Source organism: Salvelinus namaycush, chromosome 26 (genome assembly GCF_016432855.1).
Source record: "Salvelinus namaycush isolate Seneca chromosome 26, SaNama_1.0, whole genome shotgun sequence".
NCBI classification, from domain to species: Eukaryota; Metazoa; Chordata; class Actinopteri; order Salmoniformes; family Salmonidae; genus Salvelinus; species Salvelinus namaycush.
The window spans coordinates 12030133-12042758 of record NC_052332.1 but is presented as its reverse complement, the minus strand read 5'-3'; the positions used below and the strand labels follow the sequence as shown (position 1 = coordinate 12042758).

The 12626-nt window shown below is 43.8% G+C and overlaps 1 protein-coding gene across 1 annotated transcript in view; it reads left to right on the top strand.

Moving 5' to 3' along the window:
- LOC120021877 (high affinity cAMP-specific and IBMX-insensitive 3',5'-cyclic phosphodiesterase 8B-like) overlaps nucleotides 1–12626 on the top strand; it is an 80020-nt gene that overhangs the window by 50189 nt on the left and 17205 nt on the right. Inside the window, exons 11-12 of the mRNA XM_038965721.1 lie at nucleotides 11389–11428; nucleotides 11688–11765. Of these exons, the coding sequence (XP_038821649.1) occupies nucleotides 11389–11428; nucleotides 11688–11765 (118 nt within the window). The remainder of the gene's footprint in view (nucleotides 1–11388; nucleotides 11429–11687; nucleotides 11766–12626) is intronic.

Genomic DNA, 12626 nt, shown 5'->3' with positions numbered 1-12626 from the left:
CCAAATTGCAGTCAGGTTAAGACTTTGGTGAGAATGATGAGCACGCAGATGAGCATCCCTGAGACGGTTTGTGCAGGAATTCTTTGGTTGTGCAAACCCACAGTTTCATTAGCTGTCTGGGGGGCTAGTCTCAGATGATCCTCCAGGTGAAGAAGTCAAATGTGGATGTCCTAGGCTGGTGTGGTTACACGTGGTCTGCGGTTTTTGAGGCAGGTTGGACGTAATGCCAAATTCTCTAAAATTATATAGAGAAATTAACATTCAATTCTCTGGCAACAGCTCTAGTGGACATTCCTGCAGTCAGCATGCTAATTGCATGCTCCCTCAAAACTTGAGACATACAGTGCATTCGGAAAGTATTCAGACCCCTTGACTTTTTCCACATTTTGTTACGTTACAGCCTTATTCTAAAATAGATTTTTTTTAAATTACATCATCAATCTACACACAATACCTCATAATGCCAAAGCAAAAACTGATTTTAGCCATTTTTGCAAATGTATATAAAAAACTGATATCACATTTACATAAGTATTCAGACCCTTTTCTCAGTACTTTGTTGAAACACCTTTGGTAGCGATTATAGCCTCAAGTCTTCTTGGGTATGATGCTGAAAGCTTGGCACATCTGTATTTGGGGAGTCTCTCCCATTTTTCTCTGCAGATCCTCTCAAGCTCTGTCAGGTTGGATGCGGAGTGTCGCTGCACAGCTATTTTCAGGTCTCTCCAGAGATGTTCGATCGGGTTCAAGCCCGGGCTCTGGCTGGGCCACTCAAGCACATTCAGAGACTTGTCCCGAAGCCACTCCTGCGTTGTCCTGGCTGTGTGCTTAGGGTCGTTGTCCTGTTGGAAGGTAAACCTTCGCTTCAGTCTGAGGTCCTGAGCGCTCTGGAGCAGGTTTTCATCAAGGACCACTCCGTTCATCTTTCCCTCGATCCTGACTAGTCTCCCAGTCCCTGCAGATGAAAAACATTCCCACAGCATGATGTTGCCACCACCATGCTTCACCGTAGGGATGCTGCCAGGTTTCTTCTACACGTGACGCTTGGCATTCAGGTCAATGACTTCATATCAGACCAGAGAATCTTTTTTTCATGGTCTGAGAGTCCTTTAGGTGCCATTTGGCAAACTCCAAATGGGCTGTCAAGTGCCTTTTACTGAGGAGTGGCTTCCGTCTGCCACTCTACTATAAAGGCCTGGTTAGTGGAGTGCTGCAGAGATGTTTGTCCTTCTGGAAGGTTCTCCCATCTCCACAGAGGAACTCTGGAGCTCTGTCAGAGTGACCGTTGGGTTCTTGGTCACCTCCCTGACCAAGGCTCTTCTCCCCCGACAGGTGTGTGCCTTTCCAAATCATGTCCAATCAGTTGAATTTACCACAAGCGGATCAACTTGTAGAAATGTCTCAAGGATGATCAATGGAAACAGGATGCGACTGAGCTCAATTTTGAGTCTCATAGCAAAGGGTCTGAATACTTATGTAAATAAGGTAATAATTTATGTTTTTTGTTTGTAATAAATTTGCTAAAATTTCAAATGTTATTTAATCCATTTTATGATCAAGCTGTAATGTAACAAAATGTGGAAAAAGCCAAGGGGTCTGAATACTTTCCGAATGCACTGTTTGTGGCATTGTGTTGTGTGTCAAAACTGCACATTTTAGAGTGGCCTTTTATTGTCCCCAACTTGCACCTGTGTAATGATCATGCTGTTTAATCAGCTTTTTGATATGCCACACCTGTCAGGTGGATGGATTATCGGGGCAAATGAGAAATGCTCACTAACAGGGATGTAAACAAAACAACATTTGAGAGGAATAAGCTTTTTGTGCGCATGGAACATTTCTGAGATTTTTTATTTCATCTCATCAAACATGGGACCAACACTTTACATGTTGCGTTTATATTTTGTTGAGTATACATATATTTCACGATGTTGTATATTGCTGGAAATAATCAGAATTCATCTTAACATTACCGTTTTGAAAACATAGCTTGTCCAAAAAAAGTGGTCTCTTGGCACAATTTACCCTGGGTATGGGGTAAATTTAGCCGCGGCACAGGGTAAGTTAAGATGCCTACAAATTTCTGAACTGAATGAAATATTACCACTACCTTTTTAAAACCATGTCTATCTTTATTCCCAAACACAATTCATCACATTTGCTTTTTGTTTTTTTATCATTTTAATAATCTTTTAACACAGGCTTAACACCTTACAAACACTTTGTACTTTTTTTAAAGCTTTTAACATTGGCCAGGTCCTGTTGTTACCTCATATCCCAGCGATAATGGCTTGCATTATGCCTGGGAAGAAAACACTTCAATTTGCTCAACTTTACATTTGCTCAACAATTGGCTCAACTTACCCCAAGGCAAACATTTTGACTTAATTAGCCCGTACTATCTACTTTGGTTTTGATACAGTGCCTTGCAAAATTATTCATCCCCCTTGGCGTGTTTCCTATTTTATTGCATTACAACCTGTAATTTAAATGGATTTTTATTTGGATTTAATTTAATGGACATACACAAAATACTCCAAATTGGTGAAGTGAAATGGGGGAAAAAAATGGAAAAAACCCCCGGAAAAGTGGTGCATGCATGTGTATTCACCCCCTTTGCTATGAAGTCCCTAAATAAGATCTGGTGCAACCAATGACCTTCAGAAGTCACATAATTAGTTAAATAAAGTCCACCTGTGTGCAATCTAAGTGTCACATGATCTGTCACATGATCTCAGTATATATACACCTGTTCTGAAAAGCCCCAGAGTCTGCAGCACAACTAAGCAAGGGGAACCACCAAACAAGCGGCACCATGAAGACCAAGGAGCTCTCCAAACAGGTCAGGGACAAAGTTGTGGAGAAGTACAGATCAGGGTTGGTTTATAAAAAAATATCAGAAACTTTGAACATCCCACGGAGCACCATTATATCCATTATTAAAAATTGGAACGAATATGGCACCACAACAAACCTGCCAAGAGAGGGCCAACCACCAAAACTCACAGACCAAGCAAGGAGGGCATTAATCAGAGAGGCAACAAAGAGACCAAAGATAACACTGAAGGAGCTGCAAAGCGGAGATTGGGGTATAGGACCACTTTAAGCCATACACTCCACAGAGCTGGGCTTTACGGAAGAGTGGCCAGAAAAAAGCCATTGCTTGAAGAAAAAATAAGCAAACACGTTTGTTGTTCGCCAAAAGGCATGTGGGAGACTCCCCAAACATATGGAAGGTACTCTGGTCAGATGAGACTAAAATTGAACCTTTTGGCCATCAAGGAAAACGCTATGTCTGGCGCAAACCCAACACCTCTCATCACTCCAAGAACCCCATTCCCACAGTGAAGCATGGTGGTGGCAACATCATGCTGTGGGGATGTTTTTCATCGGCAGGGACTAGGAAATTGGTCAGAATTGAAGGAATGATGGATGGCGCAAAATACAGGGAAATTCTTGAGGGAAACCTGTTTTTCTTCCAGAGATTTGAGACTGGGACGGAGGTTCACCTTCCAGCAGGACACTCGGGTGGTTTAAGGGGAAACATTTAAATATCTTGGAATGGCCTAGTCAAAGCCCAGACCTCAATCCAATTGAGAATCTGTGGTATGACTTAAAGATTGCTGTACACCAGCGAAACCCATCCATCTTGAAGGAGCTGGAGCAGTTTTGCCTAGATGAAAGGGCAAAAATCCTAGTGGCCAGATGTGCCAAGCTTATAGAGACATACCCCAAGAGACTTGCAGCTGTAATTGCTGCAAAAGGTGGCTCTACAAAGTATTGACTTTTGGGGGGTGAATAGTTATGCACGCTCAAGTTTTCTGTTTTTTTTTTACTTATTTCTTGTTTGTTTCACAATAAAAAATATTTTGCATCTTCAAAGTGGTAGGCATGTTGTGGAAATCGAATGATGCAAACCCCCCAAAAATCTATTTTAATTCCAGGTTGTAAGGCAACAAAATAGGAAAAATGCCAAGGGGGTGAATACTTTCGCAAGCCACTGTACCTATATATATTTGAAACCATCATGAAACCTATAACACAACCATTTCATTTGACTTTGTGAAAATCCATTTTTTTGGACCTAACTTTCTCCATGTGGTTTCTACCTTCACAGACTCCATGAAATTATAAATATTTGGTCAAAATATGAATTTTGTGTATGGTTTCCTAGAAACACGTGTGGCTCAATTCACCCCTTTGGCTCAACTTACCCCACTCTCCCCTATAGTTAAAGGATACATAGAAGTAGAAATCAAGTGATGTGCTGAGCACTGCTGACTAAGGGAAAAGTCCATTCTGGGAAAGAACTGAAAGTAGCACACCCATCTCCTCTTCATTGCAGTGTGATTTATGGCGTTGCCCCAACTGCCCTTACAGTACTTTTCTGATTTGGAATCCTTGCGGCCAACTGTTGTCAAGACAGCAGTGTTGTACTTCCAAAAACATTCCTTACCTCAGGACACTTCAACGAGAGACTATCCAGGAAAATAAAGAAAAAGGAGCAGTCTGTTTCTGCGTAGACCTGATAGATTTATTGACGAATTGTTAGTGGGCGCGGCGTTTGTCCAGAGCGATGTGGATGGGTAGCCAGGCAGAGTTGCTTTGAGCACTAAACAGAATTATTCCTCTTTCTGGTCTTTCCCAGCGGGACACTTGGCCGGTGTCCCTAGTTTGCATGTTATAGTCTAGTTGTTGAGTAGACAGCAGGGTCTGTAAGTAGACCTTCACCATGTAGGAGTCTGACCTATTTCTATTTAACTGTCCCCCCTCTGCTCTCTCTGTCTTCCATTCTCATCACATGCACTGCCCCCCCTCCCCCCTCTCTCTCAATTCAATTCAAGGGGCTTTATTGGCATGGGAAGCATATGTTAACATTGCCAAAGCAAGTGAAATAGATAATATACAAAAGTGAAATAAACAATAAAAATGATCAGGTAACATTACACTCACAGAAGTTCCAAAAGATTAAAGACATTACAAATGTCATATTATGTATATATACAGTGTTGTAAAGATGTGCAACTGGTTAAAGTACAAAAGGGAAAATCAACATAAATACGGGTTGTATTTACAATGGTGTTTGTTCTTCACTGGTTGCCCTTTTCTTGTGGCAACAGGTCACAAATCTTGCTGCTGTGATGTCACACTGTGGTATTTCACCCAGTAGATATGGGAGTTTATCAAAATCGGGTTTGTTTTTTATTTCTGTGTGGATCTGTGTAATCTTTAGGGTAATATGTGTCTCTAATATGGTCATACATTTGGCAGGAGGTTAGGAAGTGCAGCTCAGTTTTCACCTCATTTGTGGGCAGTGTGCACATAGCCTGTCTTCTCTTGAGAGCCAGGTCTGCCTACGGCGGCCTTTCTCAATAGCAAGGCTATGCTCACTGAGGCTGTACATAGTCAAAGCTTTCCTTAAGTTTGGGTCAGTCACAGTGGTCAGGTATTCTGCCACTGTGTACTCTCTTTTTAGGGCCAAATAGCATTTTAGTTTGTGTTAATTAGTTTTGTTCAGTCTTTCCAATGTGTCAAGTAATTGTCTTTTTGTTTTCTCATGATTTGGTTGGGTCTAATTGTGTTGCTGTCCTGGGGCTCTGTGGGGTCTGTTTGTGTTTGTGAACAGAGCCCCAGGACCAACTTGCTTAGGGGACTCTTCTCCAGGTTAATCTCTCTGTAGGTGATGGCTTCGTTATGGAAGGTTTGGGAATCACTTTCTTTTAGGTGGTTGTAGAATTTAATGTCTCTTTTCTGGATTTTGATCATTAGTGGGTATCGGCCTAATTCTGCTCAGCATGCATTATTTGGTGTTTTACGTTGTACACGGAGGATATTTTTGCAATTTTTGCAATTTGGTGTTTATCCCATTTTGTGAATTATTGGTTGGTGAGCGGACCCTAGACATCACAACCATAAAGGGAAATGGGTTCTATAACTGATTCAGCGACTGGAGGCCGTCGCTGGAGACTCCGGACTGGAGGCCGTCGCTGGAGGCTCCGGACTGGAGAACGTCGCTGGAGGCTCCGGACTGGAGGCCGTCGCTGGAGGCTCCGGACTGGAGGCCGTCGCTGGAGGCTCCGGACTGGAGGCCGTCGCTGGAGGCTCCGGACTGGAGAACGTCGCTGGAGGCTCCGGGCTGGAGACCGTCTCTGGAGGCTCCGGGCTGGAGGCCGTCTCTGGAGGCTCCGGGCTGGAGGCCGTCTCTGGAGTGAAGAGACACACAGGAGACATAGAGGAGGCTTCTTCCTTGGCCGAGACACCGGATACACTGGGCCGTGGAGGCGCACTGGCGGTCTCGAGCGCAGAGCTGGCACAACCCGTTCTGGCTGGATGCCCACTTCCACCCGGCAAATGCGGGACGCTGGCACCGAGCACACCGGCCTGTGAATGCTCAACCGAGACACAGTGCGCATCACCCCATAGCACAGGTCTTCAACCTGACTCAGCCACACTCCCCGTGTGCTCCCCCCAAAACAGTTTTTGGGGCTGCCTCTCGGGCTTCCTTACCAGCCGTGTTCCCTCATAATGCTGCCGCTCCGCCTTAGCTGCCTCCAGTTCCTCCCTTGGACGGCGATACTCCCTAACCTGCCTCCAGGGTCCCTTACCATCCAGGATCTCTTCCCATGTCCAGGAGTCCTCTCTACCACGCTGCTTGGTCCTTTGGTGGTTGGAAGTTCTGTCACGGCTGTTGAAAGGAGAGGAGGTGCAGCGTGGTTAGCGTACATTTTCTTTATTTAATCAAAAATTACGCCAAACAAAACAATAAACACTACAAAAACAAACCGTGAAGCTCAAAGGCAAAGTGCCCTAAACAAAGTCAACTCCCCACAAAGACAGGTGGAAAAAAGGGCTACCTAAGTATGGTTCTCAATCAGAGACAATGATAGACAGCTGCCTCTGATTGAGAACCACACCCAGCCAAACACAAAGAAATACACAACATAGAACATAGAATACCCACCCCAACTCACGCCCTGACCAAACCAAAATAGAGACATAAAAAGGATCTCTAAGGTCAGGGCGTGACAAACGGTGTCTAGAACGGTGTCTGGAATTTGTATTAGTGGTGCTGGCCACTGGAACTTTTTTGGAACACCATTATTTTGGTCTTACTGATATTAACTGGCAGGGCCCAGATCTGGCAGAATCTGTGCAGAAGATCTAGGTGCTGCTGTAGGCCCTCCTTGATCATCTAGACATTTGACTTCAGATTCTAGTAGAGTGAGGCCGGGTGCTGCAGACTTTTCTAGTGCCCTTGCCAATTCGTTGATATATATGTTGAAGAGGGTGGGGCTTAAGCTGCTTCCCTGTCTCACTCCATGGGCCGTGGGAAGAAATGTGTGTTTTTTGCCTATTTTAACTGCACACTTGTTGTTTGTGTACATGGATTTTATAATGTTGTATGTTTTTCCCCCAACACCACTTTCCATCAATTTGTATAGCAGACCCTCATGCCAAATTGAGTCAAAGGCTTTTTTGAAATCAACAAGCATGAGAAGACTTTGCCTTTGTTTTGGTTTGTTTGTTTGTCAATTAGCGTGTGCAGGGTGAATACGTAGTCTGTTGTACAATAATTTGGTAAAAAGCCAATTTGACATTTGCTCAGTACATTGTTTTCACTGAGGAAATGTATGAGTCTGCTGTTAATGATAATGCAGAGGATTTTCCCAAGGTTGCTGTTGACGCATATCCCATGGTTGTTATTCTCTCTATCTCTCGTTCTTTGTCTTTCTCTCTCTCCCATCTCTCTCTGTCTCTCTCTCTCTTTCTCGTTCTTTGTCTCTCTCTCTCTCTCCCTCTCCCATCACTCTCTCTTTCTCTTTCCCCCCTCTTCCTCTCTCTCCACTCACAGTCATCATCCATATTCCTGAATGTTTCCCATGCAGCCCCAGCCAGTGTAATGTACTGTGTTTTACTTCATATATGTTTGTGCATTCCAGCCCAAGGAGGCCATTAAGATGCACGCCAGCTAAATCTGGCAACCTCCTGTGTCATCAGCAGTGTTTAATCCTATTTCCCCTATTTGGTGCGCGCTGGAGAAAACGAGAGACGGAGAGATAGAGAAGGAGGGAGAGAGAAGAGAGAGATTGTTGAGAGTGAACTGGAAGCAGTCGTCTTGTGCCCTGATACATCTTGTTGTGCCTGATGACAGGAGCATATTGCATTAGACCTAGAGCAAGCTAAGTTGTAGATAGAGAGAGAAAAAGTCTACTGCTGTCTTTTGAAAGACCAGTGCAGGAACATTAGAGTGCGTCTCACTGCCCAGCTGGCAAGCAGGTATCAGACCACTGCTGGCTCTGATCCAGCACACCACTGTAGACAAGCCCATATCAAACTATCAGACCTGTGTTGACAGCCAATGCCGCTAGCAGCCCAACAGAACTGACTGTAGCCAACAGACAGTCTGCATGTTAGTAGTGCTGGCTACCATGGTTGGGGTCAATTCCAATTGAATTTGAAATTCCAATTCAATTCTTGAATTAACTCATGAAGTAAAGAATGTACGTTCAATTCAATTCGAATTTCACCAGTCTTCAAGTTATGGAATTGGATTTTAATTGGAATTAGACTATTTGGACTGTTTGAATTGGGATGGATTTGAAATTGTAAAAACATGTCATCTTTGGAATTGAATTGGAGTTCAATATTTCTACATTTCCCAGTTAATGGAATTAATGCACTTAATATCAAACATTGACTGCAGTCCTAAATAACTGATACTTGTATTTTTCCAGTAAAGCTAGGCTGTCTGAACAGTTACATGATCAGCCTGAAAGCCTGAATTGAATTGAATTCTAATTGGAATTTGTGGAATTGTTGGGGATGATATTGAATTGGGAATTTAATTATTGGAATTTACCAAACATGGACATGGGAGGGATTTAATTATCTCTAAATTCAAAGACTGACCTGGAATTTGAATTGAATTGAATGGAATTTACAGGGAGATAGAATTGAATTAGAATGAACCCTGCCGGCAACCTGCTGCCACATAGAGCTGATGTGTAACATAGGCAGTGGCAGTACTGACTTTACCTAAGTAAGGTCCCGTTTGAGTCCTGAGTAACGTTGTGTGTCATGGCCAGAGTTAATCCTGAGTCCGTGTGAGGATGCACTAAATGGATCAGAGGTCACTAGTCATCTCAATCCTAAGGGCTCGAACACACCAGTAGCGTCTGCCTGCCGAGAGTTCCCTCTTAGAAAAAAAGGTGCTATGTAGAACCCAGGTGGAACCCTTTTGGGTTCAATGTAGAACCTTTCTACAGAGGGTTCTACCTGGAAACAAAATGGTTCATATGAGGACAGCCAAAGAACCCTTTTTTCTAAGAGTGTACTTGCAAACTGATTTTACATTTAGAATCACGGGAAAATGTCGGCAGTCAGACGTCAACAATGTGCTGAACGAACGATAGACAAAGAGGAGATCCACATTCGGTGCGGTGTGTGCGACCCTTTACAGAACACTGGAGCCCTGCACGGGCATGAATTTTACGTCATACCCATGTCCCCGACGTTCAGGCCCTACCCGGGCCCGAATACTTCTGCCAAATTTAAAACCCGGCCCTGCCCGGAACCCGAAATGACTTCCTCAGTTCGTAAATCCATTAACTCCATTGGCTGTCTGTCTGTCACTTGATCCCTGCGCACAGGCAGCTCGCTCTGCATGCACCCTGCTCATGGCGCTCTGAGTCTGAGTATCCATAGCAATGGCTCCGCTTGGGCTGCTCTGCTCAATGACGAGACATGAGAGAGCAGTGAGTGTTAGCTACTTTTCCTCACTCTAAACTCCGACAAAACTCAAGGAACATTATTGTTTCCTGTGACATAATCTCTCCTGTCTTCATATTTGACGTGGTTGAAGCACTTCTGACACCATGTTATGATTTAATCAGATATGACTGTACTGTACAGCAGAGAACCAGCAAATGGCTCAAAATGTTAGTGATCAATTTAGTGATTCCCGAGCCATGCCCGTACCCTTGTTATTGATGAATAAAGAGGCTCTATCCGGCCCTAACCCGATGTATAATGTCGGGGCCCGTCGGGCTCGGGTCGGGTAGCAGAGCTCTACATCAAACATCACCTTCATCTCTCTCCTTCTCCTTCTCTCCATCTATCTTTCAGTCTCTCTCTATCTTTGTCTTTTTTATTTCTCTCACTCCCTCCATCTCACTCCTTCTCACTTTCTCTGTTCTGTACTACCTCTCCATCTCTCTTTCTCTCTCTCATCTCTCTATCTCTCCGAAGGGGAGCAGTAGAGGTAAACTAAGATGACTCACAGTATCACATCCCAGAAGTTGCCTATAGTTTTGGTTTGATCACCCCCCCCCCCCCCCCCCGCATCTGTTATTAAATGCATTTGTATGGGCTAATAGCAGTAAGGCCAAATACATTTATTCTTCATATATATACAGTATATATACAGTATATATATATTTGTTTTTGATGACACTTCAAGGGGTCTTAAAGATCAAAATCAAATAGCGAAATGATCCTTGATATGACATTCTTAAAACAATTCCTTCTTAAAACAATTCCTTGTTGCTTAGGAGTTTAGTTATCCTAACCTGTAATTTACTTAACCTGCTACTGGGGCCGAAGGAACCGTTGATAAGTGGAGCCCGACCAAATCAGATAGACCGACCTCATTATATTTTCTGATGTGACCTTCCAGTGACTTTGAGCTCACAAAAGGAAACAATATTTTCGAGTCGTAATTGTTTGTGTTGTGTTGTGCCTTTTTCTATTGCATTTGACAAGCGTTTAATTACATTTCTTGCACATAAACTCAGCAAAAAAAAAAACGTCACCCCTCCCCACCTACCCTCACCCTTCCTCCTCCTCCTCACCTCATCTCCCCTTACACCTCTCCCCTCATCCTTCTTACAGCCCATCAGCTCCCCCACCCGTCTTCACCTCACCTCACCTCACTTCTCATCCTGTGCCAGCTGGCAAATAGAAATCAATGGCTGTGGAAACAGTAAGGACCTATATTGACTGACACCTTCCCAAACATGAACCCAGCTGAACCCTACATGCGTCAGGCCTATAGATTGACCCTCCTGTGTGCAGTAATGTGTAGATCTATGGGCGCAGTAGTTGGGTAATGTTGAGTCCATGTTGAGACTGTCTTATTAGTATGTTATATGCGCTCACTGCAAGAGAGGAAAACTCACAGCAGCCTGACAGACCGGCGGGTCGAAAGATTGCACAATAAAACTGCAGGAGGAACTCTTTCTTACAAAACGCCAGCCAGATCTACTAATGCACTCATGCTCTCTCTTTCTCTCTCTCCCTCTCTCTCTCTCTCTCCCTCTCTCTCCCTCTCTCTCTGTCTGTGATATGGTCCATATCAAACTGCATTTCTCCTGTTATTGTGTGTCTCAGGTCCATAAGATCAACAAAGATGGAGAACATTCCCAGTCAGGTAAGCTACACTCCCTCTCTTTAATCTTTTAATTCATCATAAAGCCACTGATGTAACTTTCGGGGACTTGTTTCGTGAGACAAAATCCCTGAACCCCCCTCCGTCACGTAATGATTTCAGACAACTTATCTCAACTGCAACGTTGAACACTGAACCCTCATAGGCGACGAGAAGTGAGGCCGTTGTCTATCTTTAAGAAATTGTCTCAGTCCTAATCTGGGTCATATCGTCCGTCATCCTGATTTCTTTCTCTTCCCAGAGAGCCATTCCCTGCGTCACAGAGACAGGAGGAAAGAGTCGGTTGATACCAGGTCAATCAGCTCACGTGGCAGTGATGGTGAGTGTGTATGAACACCAGGGTACTGTGCGTGCGTCTGTGAGAAATGGTAAGAGAACACTGAGTGAGGGATCTCAATGGAGATAGGGGAAGACAAATATAGAGACAAGAATTTACATTTTTTGGGTCATTTAGCAGAGGCTCTCTACTGGTCCCCCTCCCCTGCGAATTGAACCCACAACCCGGGCGTTGCGAGCCACCAACTAAGCCACACAGGACCTAAGGAGAAGGACACAGAGAGAGGGGGAAGATAGAGAGAGGAAGGAGGTAAAGAGAAAGGGGGATGAGGAGAGCGGGAGGATCAGAGAACAAAATGAGTCAGATTATAGTACATTATGGAAGGCAGTTGAGCTGTTGGCCTCTGATGACATCCCCCTTACTATGACGCAGCTGCTGCTATTTTCATTCGCTGGGCTGAAGTGGTGCTTCTCTTGTCCTCCAACCTCTCTCTCTCTCTTACTCTCTCTTTCTCTCTCTCGTCTGAATTGACGAGGGGAGTCCATAACAGCAGACAAAGGATATCAAGGATCTGGAAAGATTCTGAATGGTGGAAGGGTCTAAGATCTCTCCCAACGTGTTCTCCAATCTCAGAAAACATTTCAGAAAAAGACTCAGTGTCATTATCCTCGCAAGAGGAGGGTGCTAGACTATTGAAAACAGGAGTGCCAATCATTTTGAACCTATCTTTTTTTCAATTGTTTTTATTATTATTTATTTCTCTGAGCAATTGTATTTGTATAAAATAATATAATTTCCCAATTCTTTTGGAGTGTACAATATAGCTCACTGTTTATATAATTAATTTTATACAGTCTTTTTTGCTCGTATTTATCAAGGGTGGCAATAATTTTGGACCCAACT